The 13,154-nt window shown below is 41.5% G+C and overlaps 1 protein-coding gene across 1 annotated transcript; it reads left to right on the top strand.

The window, feature by feature from the left end:
- LOC109238714 (arabinogalactan protein 1-like) lies at window positions 3,415-4,578 on the top strand. Its single transcript, XM_019405192.1, has 2 exons — window positions 3,415-3,669; window positions 4,396-4,578. The coding sequence occupies exons 1-2, from the start codon at window positions 3,415-3,417 to the stop codon at window positions 4,576-4,578; spliced, it is 438 nt and encodes a 145-aa protein (XP_019260737.1).

The raw sequence follows: 13,154 nt of genomic DNA, 5'->3' as shown, positions 1-13,154 counted from the left end.
GGTACGTATCAACAGATGTGGACGTGGCAATAGCCGAAATTATAATCGTCATCATTGTGGTAATGAGAATATTAAGGATTCTCAAAATAATCCTTCACTTTGTGAAATTTATCATCGATTTGACATGAGATTTTATAGAGCACATATGGGATTATGGTCCATTCATGATGTGAATGTGACAACATGTGATTTATGAATACATATTCATTCTTGGAAGAATATGAACGTGCTACTAGTAGTGAATACACCACACTCACTTCTAGAATGAGGTTTGAGAAGAAATAAGAAAATAATATCATTATTATGACATGAATGGTCATTGGTCACATACCTATTGTACGCCAAAATTTTTGGTGATGTGATTATTAAAGACAACAGTAATGCAAGGAACAGATCTTGAATAGAATTTTGACCATGACCATAATGGTATAACTTTCTCTTTAAAAGAGATATTCATCATATGGATGTTGATGAATATGTGATAGTACCAAATTAATTGAGAGCTCTGAAAGAGCCAATTATACTATTTTGGAGAAATAAAATTGATTATCAATAAGATATTGTGTTGTAGTAAGTCTCAAAGAAACTTAATTGAGTTTCTAAAGTATTCGCGAAAGCGGTTGGTTATATTGAGACTATAAATAAAGAAAAGATTTAATTGTCGGGCAGAAATTAAACAAATTGCCAGGAAGGACAGTTAATTCAAATAACAAGACCCTATAGGCATGCTTGCTAATGCACATTTGTTGAAAACATGTACAGATCCTATGAACATGATTTCTAATGCACAGAACTGAACGAAAATCCTATAAGTAGGATCTCTAGTATGCAAATGTAAAATACAGAATCAGCATGATTATGAAAGTCCTATAGGTAGGATTTCTAAGCGCAATATAATGCTCACATAATTCAACCAGCTTAATTAAATCCTATAGGCAGGATTTCTACCCAGTTTTAACAAAAGATATAAGAAGAACCCCCCAACTTTACTAAATATTTCCAAATATGTTATTATAGAGTTATTACATACCAGAATAGCTAAATGAATTATATAAGTATCATTTACACTATCGGGAGCCTTCAAAGGCCCAAATTGTAAGGCCCCGTAAAAATTTCTATTCAAAACCCGAGAGCTCGTAGTTCCAAGTTAGGAAGCTCGCCGCGGTTTGGACCCTTTGGATTGATCTATGCATTAAAAAGTTAAGGAAAAATATTTTCTAGAAAAGTGCATTTATGCGGTCCTTATACGGTCACATAATAGCTACGCGGACTGCATAGTCGCTGCAGAGTCAGACAGTTTGATGGTAATTTTGAGGTCAACAATGCGACCAACATAATCAATATGCGGGTCGCATAGTCATCGCATAATTCCCTTGAAATTTTGCGAGGGGCAGTTCTGCGGTGCATTATGCGACCGTAGAACAGGTATGCGGACCGCATTCCTGTCGCATACTCGGGCAGTTTGCGGTCCATTTCGCGGGCCGCATGTCAATTATGCGATCGCATATGCAATCGTAGATTGTGTCGGGGCTCCTATTTTCTAACTTTTAAAGCCCGACCCATCCCATTAAAAATACCTTATCCGACCATTTTTATGTTATTTTACTACATATAGAGTGAGAGAGGAAGTCTAGAGAGAGAGGGAGTGATCCTCATCAAGTCCCCACTCAATTCTTGCCCCAAATCCTTGAAGATTGTCAAATGAAATCATTAGGTCTTCACCCTAAGAGGTAAGAACTTGTGCCCTAATCTATAATTTCGAAATTTCTACTAAAATAAGTGATTAGCAAGTGGGTTCATGGGTATAAGGGCTGATAATCTTTCATGCATAAAAGATAATGGGGTATGGGGAGGTTGTGAACTAAAAAGATAGCAATTGGAGTATAAGATTGAAGAAATCTCTCACAAAAGGGACTTAAGATAACAATGCACACTTAGTGCTTGATAATATGCTCAAATGAGCTAGAATCTTAATCATGTCTCTAATTCTTGGTTCAATGTGTAATTCCTATAAAATAGATTGAAGTTGCTAAGAGTCCCGGAACTTTGTAAGAATTTAAGGAAAAGCTCTATTGAGGTATGTGTGGCTAAAACCCCGTCTTTTTAGAAATTGAGCTCGGTGTTTGTGTAAATCCGGTAAGATTAAAGTTGGATTGTTGTATTGATTGTTATTTCACATGAATTGGTGTTGCAACTTTATATACGTGAAAGATGTGTCTCAATATGATCAATGTGTTATTCTTGATAACTTGAAAAGGTACGAAGAATACGAATCATGTATTGAAATGCTTAGACCATAAATCAAGATTGAAGCTGTGTTTGTTGTGCCATCTATGTTAAGTCCTATATATGCTTACAATTTAAATTGCTCTTGTGTGCACCTATTATCCTAAATTGCAAAGCTAACATTGAAATTGGGAATGATGTGAAATGTGGCCTAGTGCCAAAAATAATGTGATAGTTGTGGCCCCAAGTGCCTATGAAATGATATATGTGAAACAAAGATTGAAACGAGATGAGTAATGAGAAGGGAACAACGCCTTGGTAAGGCGGCCTAGCCGATCGGGCCGAGATCGGACGTCATGCCGCACACATGGTGGTATTGTGCTGATATTGAATTCCGAAAAAAGGGAAAATGAGATTGTGATTGAAGTATATGTCTCAAATGAGGCAACCTAGCCGATCGGGTCGAGATCGGACTCCGCTCAAAATAGCGATGCCATAGCGGATAATGCCGATCGCGCGTAGCGGAGTGTCCTCCTCTCAAAGTCTTGGTGAGCCCCTTTCTCCTTCAAGGGGTTATGTTGTACATCTTTTATTGTAGACTTTCACTTTTGAGGTATAGCTGGAGCCTTATTGCCGGCGTTGTCATAACTTGTCTTTTGTATCCATAGAGGCTCCGTAGACGTTTGCGTGGGTTATGTATGGGTGTTGGATGGGTTAATGAACTGTGTTGTAACTCCATACTCTGGTTCTTGTAAGCTATAACTGTATGAAATCTTGGAAACTTAGCCATGATTTAAGATTTGTGATATAAAAATTAACTAACAATGTTGAATGTTCGATTTTGCTATTATCTAAATAAACGAAAGCATGGTTTCCTTAATCGTAATGAGTTAGGTAGAAAGTGTTAATAAGGCTTGCTCAGTTGGGTTCACTCGATTGAGCGCCAGTCGCGCCTCCCGAGGTTGGGGCGTGACAAACTTGGTATCAGAGCCTAAGGTTTTAAAGTGTCCTAGGACGTCTCGGAGCCGTGTCTAGTAGAGTCCTTCTTATCGGTATGAAGTCGACCACATCTATAAGTTGGAGGCTACTTGGGCATTAGGAATAACACCCTTCCTTGATATTTTGGATCGTGCGGCAATTGTGAAACTATTCCTCCTCTAACTAGTGCATTCCTTCAATTTTCAGTACATGGCACCTAAGAAGAAAGCCAGAATTGGCCAAGGAGCTAGTGCCACCCCAGGAGTGGCCGATGATTCACTACTTGATATTGCGGGGGAGGATAATCGCCCTGCTATCACCCTACCTGATTCTTCTATTCCGGAGCGGACTACCTCAGTTCCTATACCTGCGGTGGGTACCACCATCCCTCCCATTGATACTCCTATTCCGCCTCCAGCCCCAGCTTCCGGTTCTAGTATTTCTGATGGCCTCTCAGGCCCAGAGGTCAGGTGCTGCACCCAGTTCATCTAGCCAGCAAGGGGATTCCACCAGTTCTAGGGTGAACAGATTTCTTCAGTTAGACCCTCCAGTGTTTACGGGTGCCAATCCGGAAGAAGACCCTCAGGATTTTATTGATGAGATGCACAAGACCCTCAGGGTTATGTGTTTGACTGAGACAGAGGGAGTAGAGTTAGCTGCCTACCGTCTAAAAGGGGTGGCCTATTCGTGGTTTGAGTTGTGGTAAGATTCCCGTGAGGAGGGGAGCCCTCCCGCGAGGTGGAGCGAGTTTGCCGATACCTTTATAGATCATTTCCTGCCTGCTGAGACAAGGGCAGCCCGTGCAGCAAAGTTTGAGAATCTGAATCAAGGTAGCAGAAGTGTGGGATTACCATATGGAGTTTGCCCGCCTGTCCAAATATGCTATTCACATATTGCCCACGATGGAGGCTAGGGTGCGCCGATTTGTTCAGGGCCTTAATCCTTTGACTATTAATGAGGCTTCTATAGATGATTTGAATTCTGACATGAATTATGGGAAGATGGTGGCATTTGCTCAGGCCACGGAGAATCGTAAACTGAAGAACAGAATGGAGAGAGAGGGTAACAGAAAGACCCGGTCTATGGGCAACATGGGTGAGTCACTAGGTGGGGGAAGATCAGCTTTTTGGGGAGGATCATCAGGGCCGTCCCAATCTGTTGCACAGTCTTCAGCCTGTGCACCGCCATCAGGGCCCATCCAGCAGCAGTGGTGGAGTCGTTTTAGGCCCAGTTAGGGCGACAGGGGATCCCACCAGTGCGGTCAGTCAGGAGAGAGGTCCCAGCGGCAGCAGAGGTCCCCGTGCCCCAGGTGCGAGAAGATACACTCACGGATTTGCTACTTGGAGTTACCCGTATTCTATGGATGTGGGATGAGGGGTCATATTCAGAGGCATTGTCGTGTATCCCGCCAAGGAGCGGGTAGGGGCACAGCACAGCCAGCCAGCCCATCGGCTGCTACATCTTCAGCCCCCTCTCCAGCTCGAGGTACCCCAGCACCCGCGGGGCGTGGTGCAGCTAGGGGTGGTGCGCAGAGTTCGGGAAGACCCAGCCGGTTCTATGCTATGAGTGGTCGCCAGACTGTAGAGGCTTCTCCAGATGTTGTTACAGGTATTCTGACTGTCCAATCTCATGATGTGTATGCACTTATTGACCCCGGTTCCACCTTGTCCTATGTTACTCCTTTTGTTGCTATGGAATTTGGGATAGAACCGGATCAGCTTCATGAGCCACTTCGGTGTCTACTCCGATTGGTGAGTCAATTACGGCTGCTCGAGTTTATAGAGGTTGTGTTGTCACGGTACGTGGTAGGGATACCATGGCCGATCTCATTGAGTTGGGAATGGTCGATTTTGATGTAATAGTGGGAATGGATTGGCTTTATTCATGTTTTGCCAAGCTTGATTGTCGAACTAGAACTATGAGGCTTGAGTTTCCTAATGACCCCGTTGTTGAATGGAAGAGGGATAATGTAGGGCCTAAAGGTCGGTTTATTTCTTACCTTAATGCCGCGAAGATGATCAAGAAGGGGTGTATCTACCATTTAGTTTGGGTTACGAACACCGATGCTGAGGCACTTAGCGTTGACTCCGTGCCAGTTCTGAATGAATTTCCGGATGTCATTCCAGATGAGCTCCTGGGATTCCACCAGACAAGGAGATTGATTTTGGGATCGATGTGATGCCAGGCACGCAGCCTATATCAATTCCACCTTACAGAATGGGAATTGAAAGTGCTAAAGGAAAAATTGAAGGATTTGTTAGAAAAGGGTTTCATCCGGCCAAGTGTGTCACCATGGGGCGCACCGGTTTTGTTTGTAAGGAAGAAAGATGGGTCGCTGCGGATGTGTATTGACTACCGGCAACTTAACAAAGTCACAATCAAAAACAAATAACCTCTACCAAGGATAGATGACTTGTTTGATCAATTGCAAGGTGCTACGTGTTTTTCAAAAATTGACTTGCGGTCCGGGTATCATCAACTGAAGATAAGGGAGCAAGATATTCCGAAAACAGCTTTCAGGACTCGGTATGGGCACTTTGAATTTCTGGTAATGTCTTTTGGGCTAACAAATGCCCCGGCAGCCTTCATGGATCTTATGAATCGAGTCTTCAAGCCTTTTCTAGACTCCTTTGTGATAGTATTCATTGACGATATTCTTGTGTATTCCCGAAGTCGAGAGGATCATGCTAACCATCTCAAGGCAGTTCTGCAGACTCTTCAGCAACACCAATTGTATGCGAAATTTTCGAAATGTGAATTTTGGCTTGAATCTGTCGCTTCCTTGGGTCATGTCGTCTCCAGGGAAGGAATCATTGTTGATCCTCAAAAGATTGCAGCAGTGAAGAATTGGCCTAGACCTACCACTCCAACAGAGATTCGCAGTTTCTTGGGTTTGGCTGGGTACTACAGAAGGTTTGTGGATGGGTTTTCTACTCTTACCTCTCCCTTGACTAAATTGAGCCAGAAAGTTGTTAAGTTCCAGTGGTCCGATGCTTGTGAAATGAGCTTCCAAGAATTGAAATCAAGATTGACTTCAGCACCGATATTAACCCTGCCAGAGGGTATAGAGGGTTTTGTGGTGTATTGCGATGCTTCAAGGATCGGGCTTGGGTATGTGTTAATGCAACACGGCAAGGTTATAGCCTACGCTTCTAGGCAACTCAAGAATCATGAAAAGAACTATCCAACCCATGACTTAGAGCTTGCAGCAGCGGTGTTTGCGCTAAAGATTTGGCGACATTATCTATATGGGGTCCATGTGGATGTATTCACGGACCACAAGAGCCTTCAATATATTTTCAAGCAGAAGGAGTTGAATCTGAGACAAAGAAGATGGCTAGAGTTACTCAAGGACTATGATATTGATATTCTCTATCACCCGGGAAAGGTTAATGTTGTGGCGGACGCTCTTAGTCGAAAATCTATGGGAAGTTTGGCTCATTTGAAGGCGTATTAGAGGCAGTTGGCCCGGGAGGTTCATCAATTGGCTAGTTTGGGAGTTCTCCTTGCGGACTCTAATGAAGGAGGGATAATTATGCAGAATAGGGCTGAATCGTCGCTTGTGGCGGAGGTGAAAGAGAAGCAATTCAACGACCCACTATTAGCACAGCTGAAGGAGGGGATTCATAAACATAAGACCACAGCTTTTTCCTTTGGCATGGATGATGGTACCCTACGGTACCAAGGCCGCCTATGTGTTCCGAATATTGACGGTATTCGGGAAAGGATCATGGCAGAAGCTCACACTTCCAGGTATTCTGTGCACCCAGGTTCTACAAAAATGTATCATGAAATCTCAAGGAAGTTTATTGGTGGAACAACATGAAAAAGGAGGTGGCGGACTTTGTAGCAAGATGTCTGAACTGTCAACAAGTGAAGGCCGAACATCAAAGGCCCGGTGGATTGGCTCAAAGCATAGAAATTCCAATGTGGAAATGAGAGATGATCAACATGGATTTTGTGGTAGGGTTATGGGTGGTCGTGGATCGACTCACGAAATCAGCGCACTTCTTGCCAGTCAAATCTACTGACACAGCAGAAAAGTATGCTCAGTTGTATATCAAGGAAATAGTCAGGTTGCACGGTACTCCAGTCTCAATCATTTCAGATCGAGGGGCTCAGTTCACGGCCAACTTTTGGAAGAAATTTTAGCAAGGTTTGGGCACGCAGGTAAATCTTAGCACATGTTTTCACCCTCAGACCGACGGGCAAGCAGAGCGGACTATTCAGACGCTTGAGGACATGTTGTGTGCTTGTGCTCTTGATTTCAAAGGTAGCTGGGATGATCATTTGCCACTCATAGAGTTTGCTTATAACAACAACTTCCATGCTAGTATCCAGATGGCGCCATTTGAGGCATTGTATGGTAGGAGATATAGGTCTCCTATTGGGTGGTTTGAGGTTGGAGAGGCGGAATTGATAGGGCCAGACCTTGTGCACCAGGCCATGGAGAAAGTCAAAATTATTAAAGAAAGGTTGAAAACTGCTCAGAGTCGCCAAAAGTCTTATTCGGAAGTTCGTCGTAGAGATTTGGAGTTCAAAGAAGATGATTGGGTATTTTTGAAGGTTTCCCTCATGAAGGGTATCATGCGGTTTGGGAAGAAAGGAAAATTGAGTCCAAGGTATGTCGGACCATACAAAATCATTCAGCGGATTGGTCAGGTGGCATACAAGCTCGAGCTGCCACCCGAGATGTCATTGGTACACCCAGTCTTCCATGTGTCTATGTTGAAGAAGGTAGTGGGAGACCCGTCCACTATTGTGGCAGTTGAAACTATTGAGGTTAACGAAGAACTGTCATATGAAGAAAGTTCTAGTTGCCATTCTTGATAGGAAAGTCCGAAAATTGAGAAATAAGGAAATTGCCTCAGTAAAAGTGTTATGGCGGAACCAGCAGGTTGAGGAAGCCACTTGGGAAGCCAAGGAAGAAATGAGGTGGAAGTAACCACATTTGTTTGTATACCCATGTAATAGCTTTCATGCATTTGGTCCCTATGAATTCTGTATCCTTGATTTGATCTATGTAAAACTGTTCTATTTTGTTTTGGTTATATGTTGCCTATGCGGCTATGGTTAGTGTTGAGCAAGTTATATTATGTCTATGAAATGAGTATATGTTGTTAGGATATGTTTCTGGGGCTCTCTGACAGGTGGATAGACCTAGATACAAAGGAAACTTTGGCAAAATTTTTGGAAATTTAGGGAGTTAGCCAAATTTGGGGCTGTTGATATATTCCATGATTGTGAAAAGCTGAGGTTGCATAAAGATTGCTAATGAGTGAACCTTGATCCTCATTCGAGGACGAATGATCCTAAGTGGGGGAGGATGTAAGGCCCCGTGAAAATTTCTACTCAAAACCAGAGAGCTCGGACCCTTTGGACTTATCTATGCATTAAAAAGTTAAGGAAAAATGTTTTTCAGAAAAGTGCATTTATGCGGTCGCATAATAGCTATGCGGACCGTATAGTTGCCGCATAGTCAGACAGTTTGATGGTAATTTTGAGGTCAACTATGCGGCCAACTATGCGATCGCATAATCAATATGCGGGCCGCATTGTCAAATCATAATTCCCTTGGAATTTTGCGAGGGCCAGTTCTGCGGTGCATTATGCGACCGTAGAACAGGTATGCGGACCGCATACCTGTCGCATACTCGGGCAGTTTGTTCAGGTTTCTGAAGCCATTTTTGCGGTCCATTTCGCGGGCCGCATGTCAATTATGCGATCGCATATGCAATCGTAGATTGTTTCGGGGCTCCTATTTTCTAACTTATAAAACCCGACCCCATCCCATTAAAAACACCCCATCCGACCCTTTTTATGTTATTTTACTGCATATAGAGTGAGAGAGGAAGTCTAGAGAGAGAGGGAGTGATCTTCATCAAGTCCTCACTCAATTCTTGCCCCAAATCCTTGAAGATTGTCAAGTGAAATCATTAGGTCTTCACCCTAAGAGGTAAGAACTTGTGCCCTAATCTATAATTTCGAAATTTCTATTAAAGAAAGTGATTAGCAAGTGGGTTCATGGGTATAAGGGATAATAATCTTGCATGCATAAAAGATAATGGGGTATGGGGAGGTTGTGAACTAAAAGGATAGCAATTGGAGTATAAGATTGAAGAAATCTCTCACAAAAGGGACCTAAGATCACAATGCACATTTAGTGCTTGATAATATGCTCAGATGAGCTAGAATCTTAATCATGTCTCTAGTTCTTGGTTCAATGTGTAATTCCTATAAAATAGATTGAAGTTGCTAAGAGTCCCGAAACTTTGTAAGAATTTAAGGAAAAGCTCTATTGAGGTATGTATGGCTAAAACCCCGTCTTTTTAGAAATTGAGCTGCGTTGGTGTTTGTATGAATGCGGTAAGATTAAAGTTGGATTGTTTTATTGATTGTTATTTCACATGAATTGGTATTGCAACTTTATATACGTGAAAGATGTATCTCAATATGATCAATGTGCTATTCTTGATAACTTGAAAAGGTGCGAAGAATACGAATCATGTATTGAAATGCTTAGACCTTAAATCAAGATTGAAGTTGCGTTTGTTGTGCCATCTATGTGAAGTCCTATCTATGCTTACAATTTAAATTGCTCTTGTGTTCACCTATTATCCTAAATTGCAAAGCTAACATTGAAATTGGGAATGATGTGAAATGTGGCCTAGTGCCAAAAATGATGTGATCGTTGTGGCCCCAAGTGCATATGAAATGATATATGTGAAACAAAGATTGAAACGAGATGAGTAATGAGAAGGGAACAATGCCTTGGTAAGGCGGCCTAGCCGATCGGGCCGAGATCGGACGCAATGCCGCACACTTGGTGGTATTGTGCTGATATTGAATTTCGAAAAAAGGGGAAATGAGATTGTGATTGAAGTATATGTCTCAAATGAGGCAACCTAGCCGATCGGGTCGAGATCGGACTCCGCTCAAGATAGCAGTGGTATTGTGAACAATGATGAACAGTGTGAAATGCCCCAAACTAAAAGCTATGGAAAAATGATGTGAAAATTGTATGATTCTTTTATTTGATAATGTGGTGATCGTTTAAAGTTTTGGAGTTATACTTGTGATTTCCTTATTCTTGTATGAAAGTTCTTTCTAACTAGATGGTGTTTAGTTATACATACTAGTACTATTCCATGGTACTAACTTCCCTTTTGCTGGGGGCGCTACATTTTTAAATGAATGTAGGTGGCTCCATAGCGGACAATGCCGATCGCGCGTAACGGAGCGTCATCCTCTCAAAGTCTTGGTGAGCCCCTTTCTCCTTCAAGGGGTTATGTTGTACATCTTTTGTTGTAGACTTCCACTTTTGAGGTATAGCTGGGGCTTTGTTGCCGGCGTTGTCATAACTTGTCTTTTGTATCCATAGAGGCTCCGTAGACGTTTGTGTGGGTTATGTATGGGTGTTGGATGGGTTAATGAACTGTGTTGTAACTCCATACTCTAGTTCTTCTAGACTATAACTGTATGAAATCTTGGAAACTTAGCCATGATTTAAGATTTGTGATATGAACTAACAATGTTGAATGTTCGATTTTGCTATTGTCTAAATAAACGAAAGCATGGTTTCCTTAATCATAATTAGTTGGGTAGAAAGTGTTAATAAGGCTTTCTCAGTTGGGTTCACTCGATTGAGCGCCGCTCGTGCCTCCCGAGGTTAGGGCGTGACAAAATAAACCTGGGAACGAGGCCTTCCACATAACAGCTTTGAAGTATAGCAATGATTCATCCACAACACATTAGAACCAGGCTTCCATTGTGTCAAAGTTCCCAAGGGCCTCAGGGACCCCGGGCAATGCTCACACCAGAACAACACATTCAGACAAGAGTTCATGAGATATTGGAAAACCAGCCCCCCAATGTGTCAGAGTTCAGATGACTCTCATGGACCCTAAGCAGCGCTCACACTAGGGTGGTTGAGAACCTAAGGTACTAAGAGTATGTAAAAGAGGGAGGGGTAGGTTTTTCAAAAAAAATTGGATTTCAGAAAAAACAAGATTAAGAACATAGAGTTGCAGGCAAAACTACACCAAGGAAACATACAGAATTCATGCTTAAACACATAGTTCAAATAAGCTGAAGTTTAGTTAAGCTAAATACTCATGCTAGTAATTAAGACAACCATGGTTTAATCACAGAAGCAATCAAGCAGAAACATTTGAGTTTAAACAAACATGACATATGAGTTAAACAACAAGCTAACTGATTACATATCCCTAGTGTGCAATGTTCAAAACAAGTATAGAATTAACAAGCAATGCATGGGACAACTAAACCTTAGGCTAAACTATGAAATGGATTCATATTATTCAGAACAAATTATCCTAAGTTAACAGTGCTTCTAGATGAGATTACATAATCACATAGAGGACAGAGTCATGCTAGAATTGAAACAGGCTAGTCAAGCAAAGCATAGAGAATGGAATTGCAAAAGTTAGGGCATACCAGTTAAGTGAGAAAGCAAGTGATTATACCACAGCAATGGGGTTTCAGAATAATTTTGGCCTTGGCTTTCAGCCGGCCAAAATCAAGAGACACTTAGCACAGAAATCAGAACAAGAGAGCAAGAGAGTTTAAGTTTCTAGTAGTGAGAATAAGAGAGTTCGAGTCTTTTGAAGGGGGAGAGGGGAAAGGGTTTAAATAGCACTGAGTTTGAGCACACAGATAAGGTAATAAGTCAATCATACACAAGTAAGGAACGAAAATAGAAGTGTAATCAATTTAAGTCGGATTCAAACAATTAACAGAACATAATAGCATAAAATCAGGCAAGTATTACTTAAATTAGGGAAAATATTATACAGAATCAATCAGTGTTCAAGTACCACATCAAACAAGAAAATAATGAGAACATGTAAATCGAACAAGATAAGGAAACATCAGTACTATACAAGAAGGGAAGGACCAAAATCTCCTAATTTGGGGTAAATAAAATTAGCCAGCAATCAACGCCAGAGTTAAGGACAAATAGACAGAGACATTAAGAGAAGTAATTAAATAGTCGAAAACCTAAAAAAATAGGCAGAAATACAAAGACATGCAGACGGAAATAATTAGGGTAAGTGAAATCGGTCAGAAGTAATAAAGGAACTACAATAGATACACAAAGATGAAACACAGATTTGGTTTGTTTTTGAAAAATCAAAACCCTAATTTTAGGGTAAATAAAATCGGTCAGAAATAGTAGAGAAATTATAAAACACAGAGATGGAGATATCAAAACATTAAAGGTAAAAAATACTAAAATGAAAATCGTTTTAGATCTGGAAAGATCTAAACCCTAGTTTTGGGGTAAATAAAAGATTCAACCAAAAATAGACAGATTCGACGAGTAACAAGGTAAATAATAACATTAAAGCGAACAAAAAATGAACCAAAATCTGGTTTGATCCAGAGGTCCACAAACCCTAACTGAAAGATACGAAAAATATTCGTACTCACAGAGGTTAGGATGAATATAGACGAAAATAACCCAAATATAAGAGATTTTGAACCAGATCTTGTTCGAATCTCTCGAGATCAACTTGTCATTTGGGGCAAACCAGCCAAGTAATATCAGAAACGAGTAGCTGGTAAAGAGGTAAGGCCAGATATGGTAAGGAATCAAAGAATGATTCCATTTCTGGATAGGAATCACAGGAGGATGGTGACGGCAGGTTAGGGTTTGAGAGAGTAAAGGAAGAGACGAGGGGATTCCATGATGGCGGGTGGGGGAAAAATGAATTAGGGTTAGGCGTTTGGTATAGTTAAAAGGGTGGAAGTAATTAGGAGCCGTTGATCTTTGAGATCAACGGCTGGGATTTTACAAGGGCTTGGGTCGGGGTTTTAAAATGGGTATGGGTCTGGGTTGGACGGGTATGGGGTATTGGGCTGGTTAGTGTATTGGGCTGGGGTAATTGGGTTAGGCTAGGTCCGAATTTAATTAAAAAGGCTAAATT

Source organism: Nicotiana attenuata, chromosome 1 (assembly GCF_001879085.1).
Source record: "Nicotiana attenuata strain UT chromosome 1, NIATTr2, whole genome shotgun sequence".
Classification (NCBI taxonomy): Eukaryota; Viridiplantae; Streptophyta; class Magnoliopsida; order Solanales; family Solanaceae; genus Nicotiana; species Nicotiana attenuata.
This window is presented reverse-complemented; position numbering and strand designations above follow the sequence as displayed.

Bases quoted from the DNA above. Each gene is read 5' to 3' on its own strand.
- LOC109238714 (XM_019405192.1), top strand. From the start codon at position 3,415: ATGGCACCTAAGAAGAAAGCCAGAATTGGCCAAGGAGCTAGTGCCACC. The intron at 3,670-4,395 runs GTCAGGTGCTGC...CACCGCCATCAG, and splicing joins ATGGCCTCTCAGGCCCAGAG to GGCCCATCCAGCAGCAGTGG.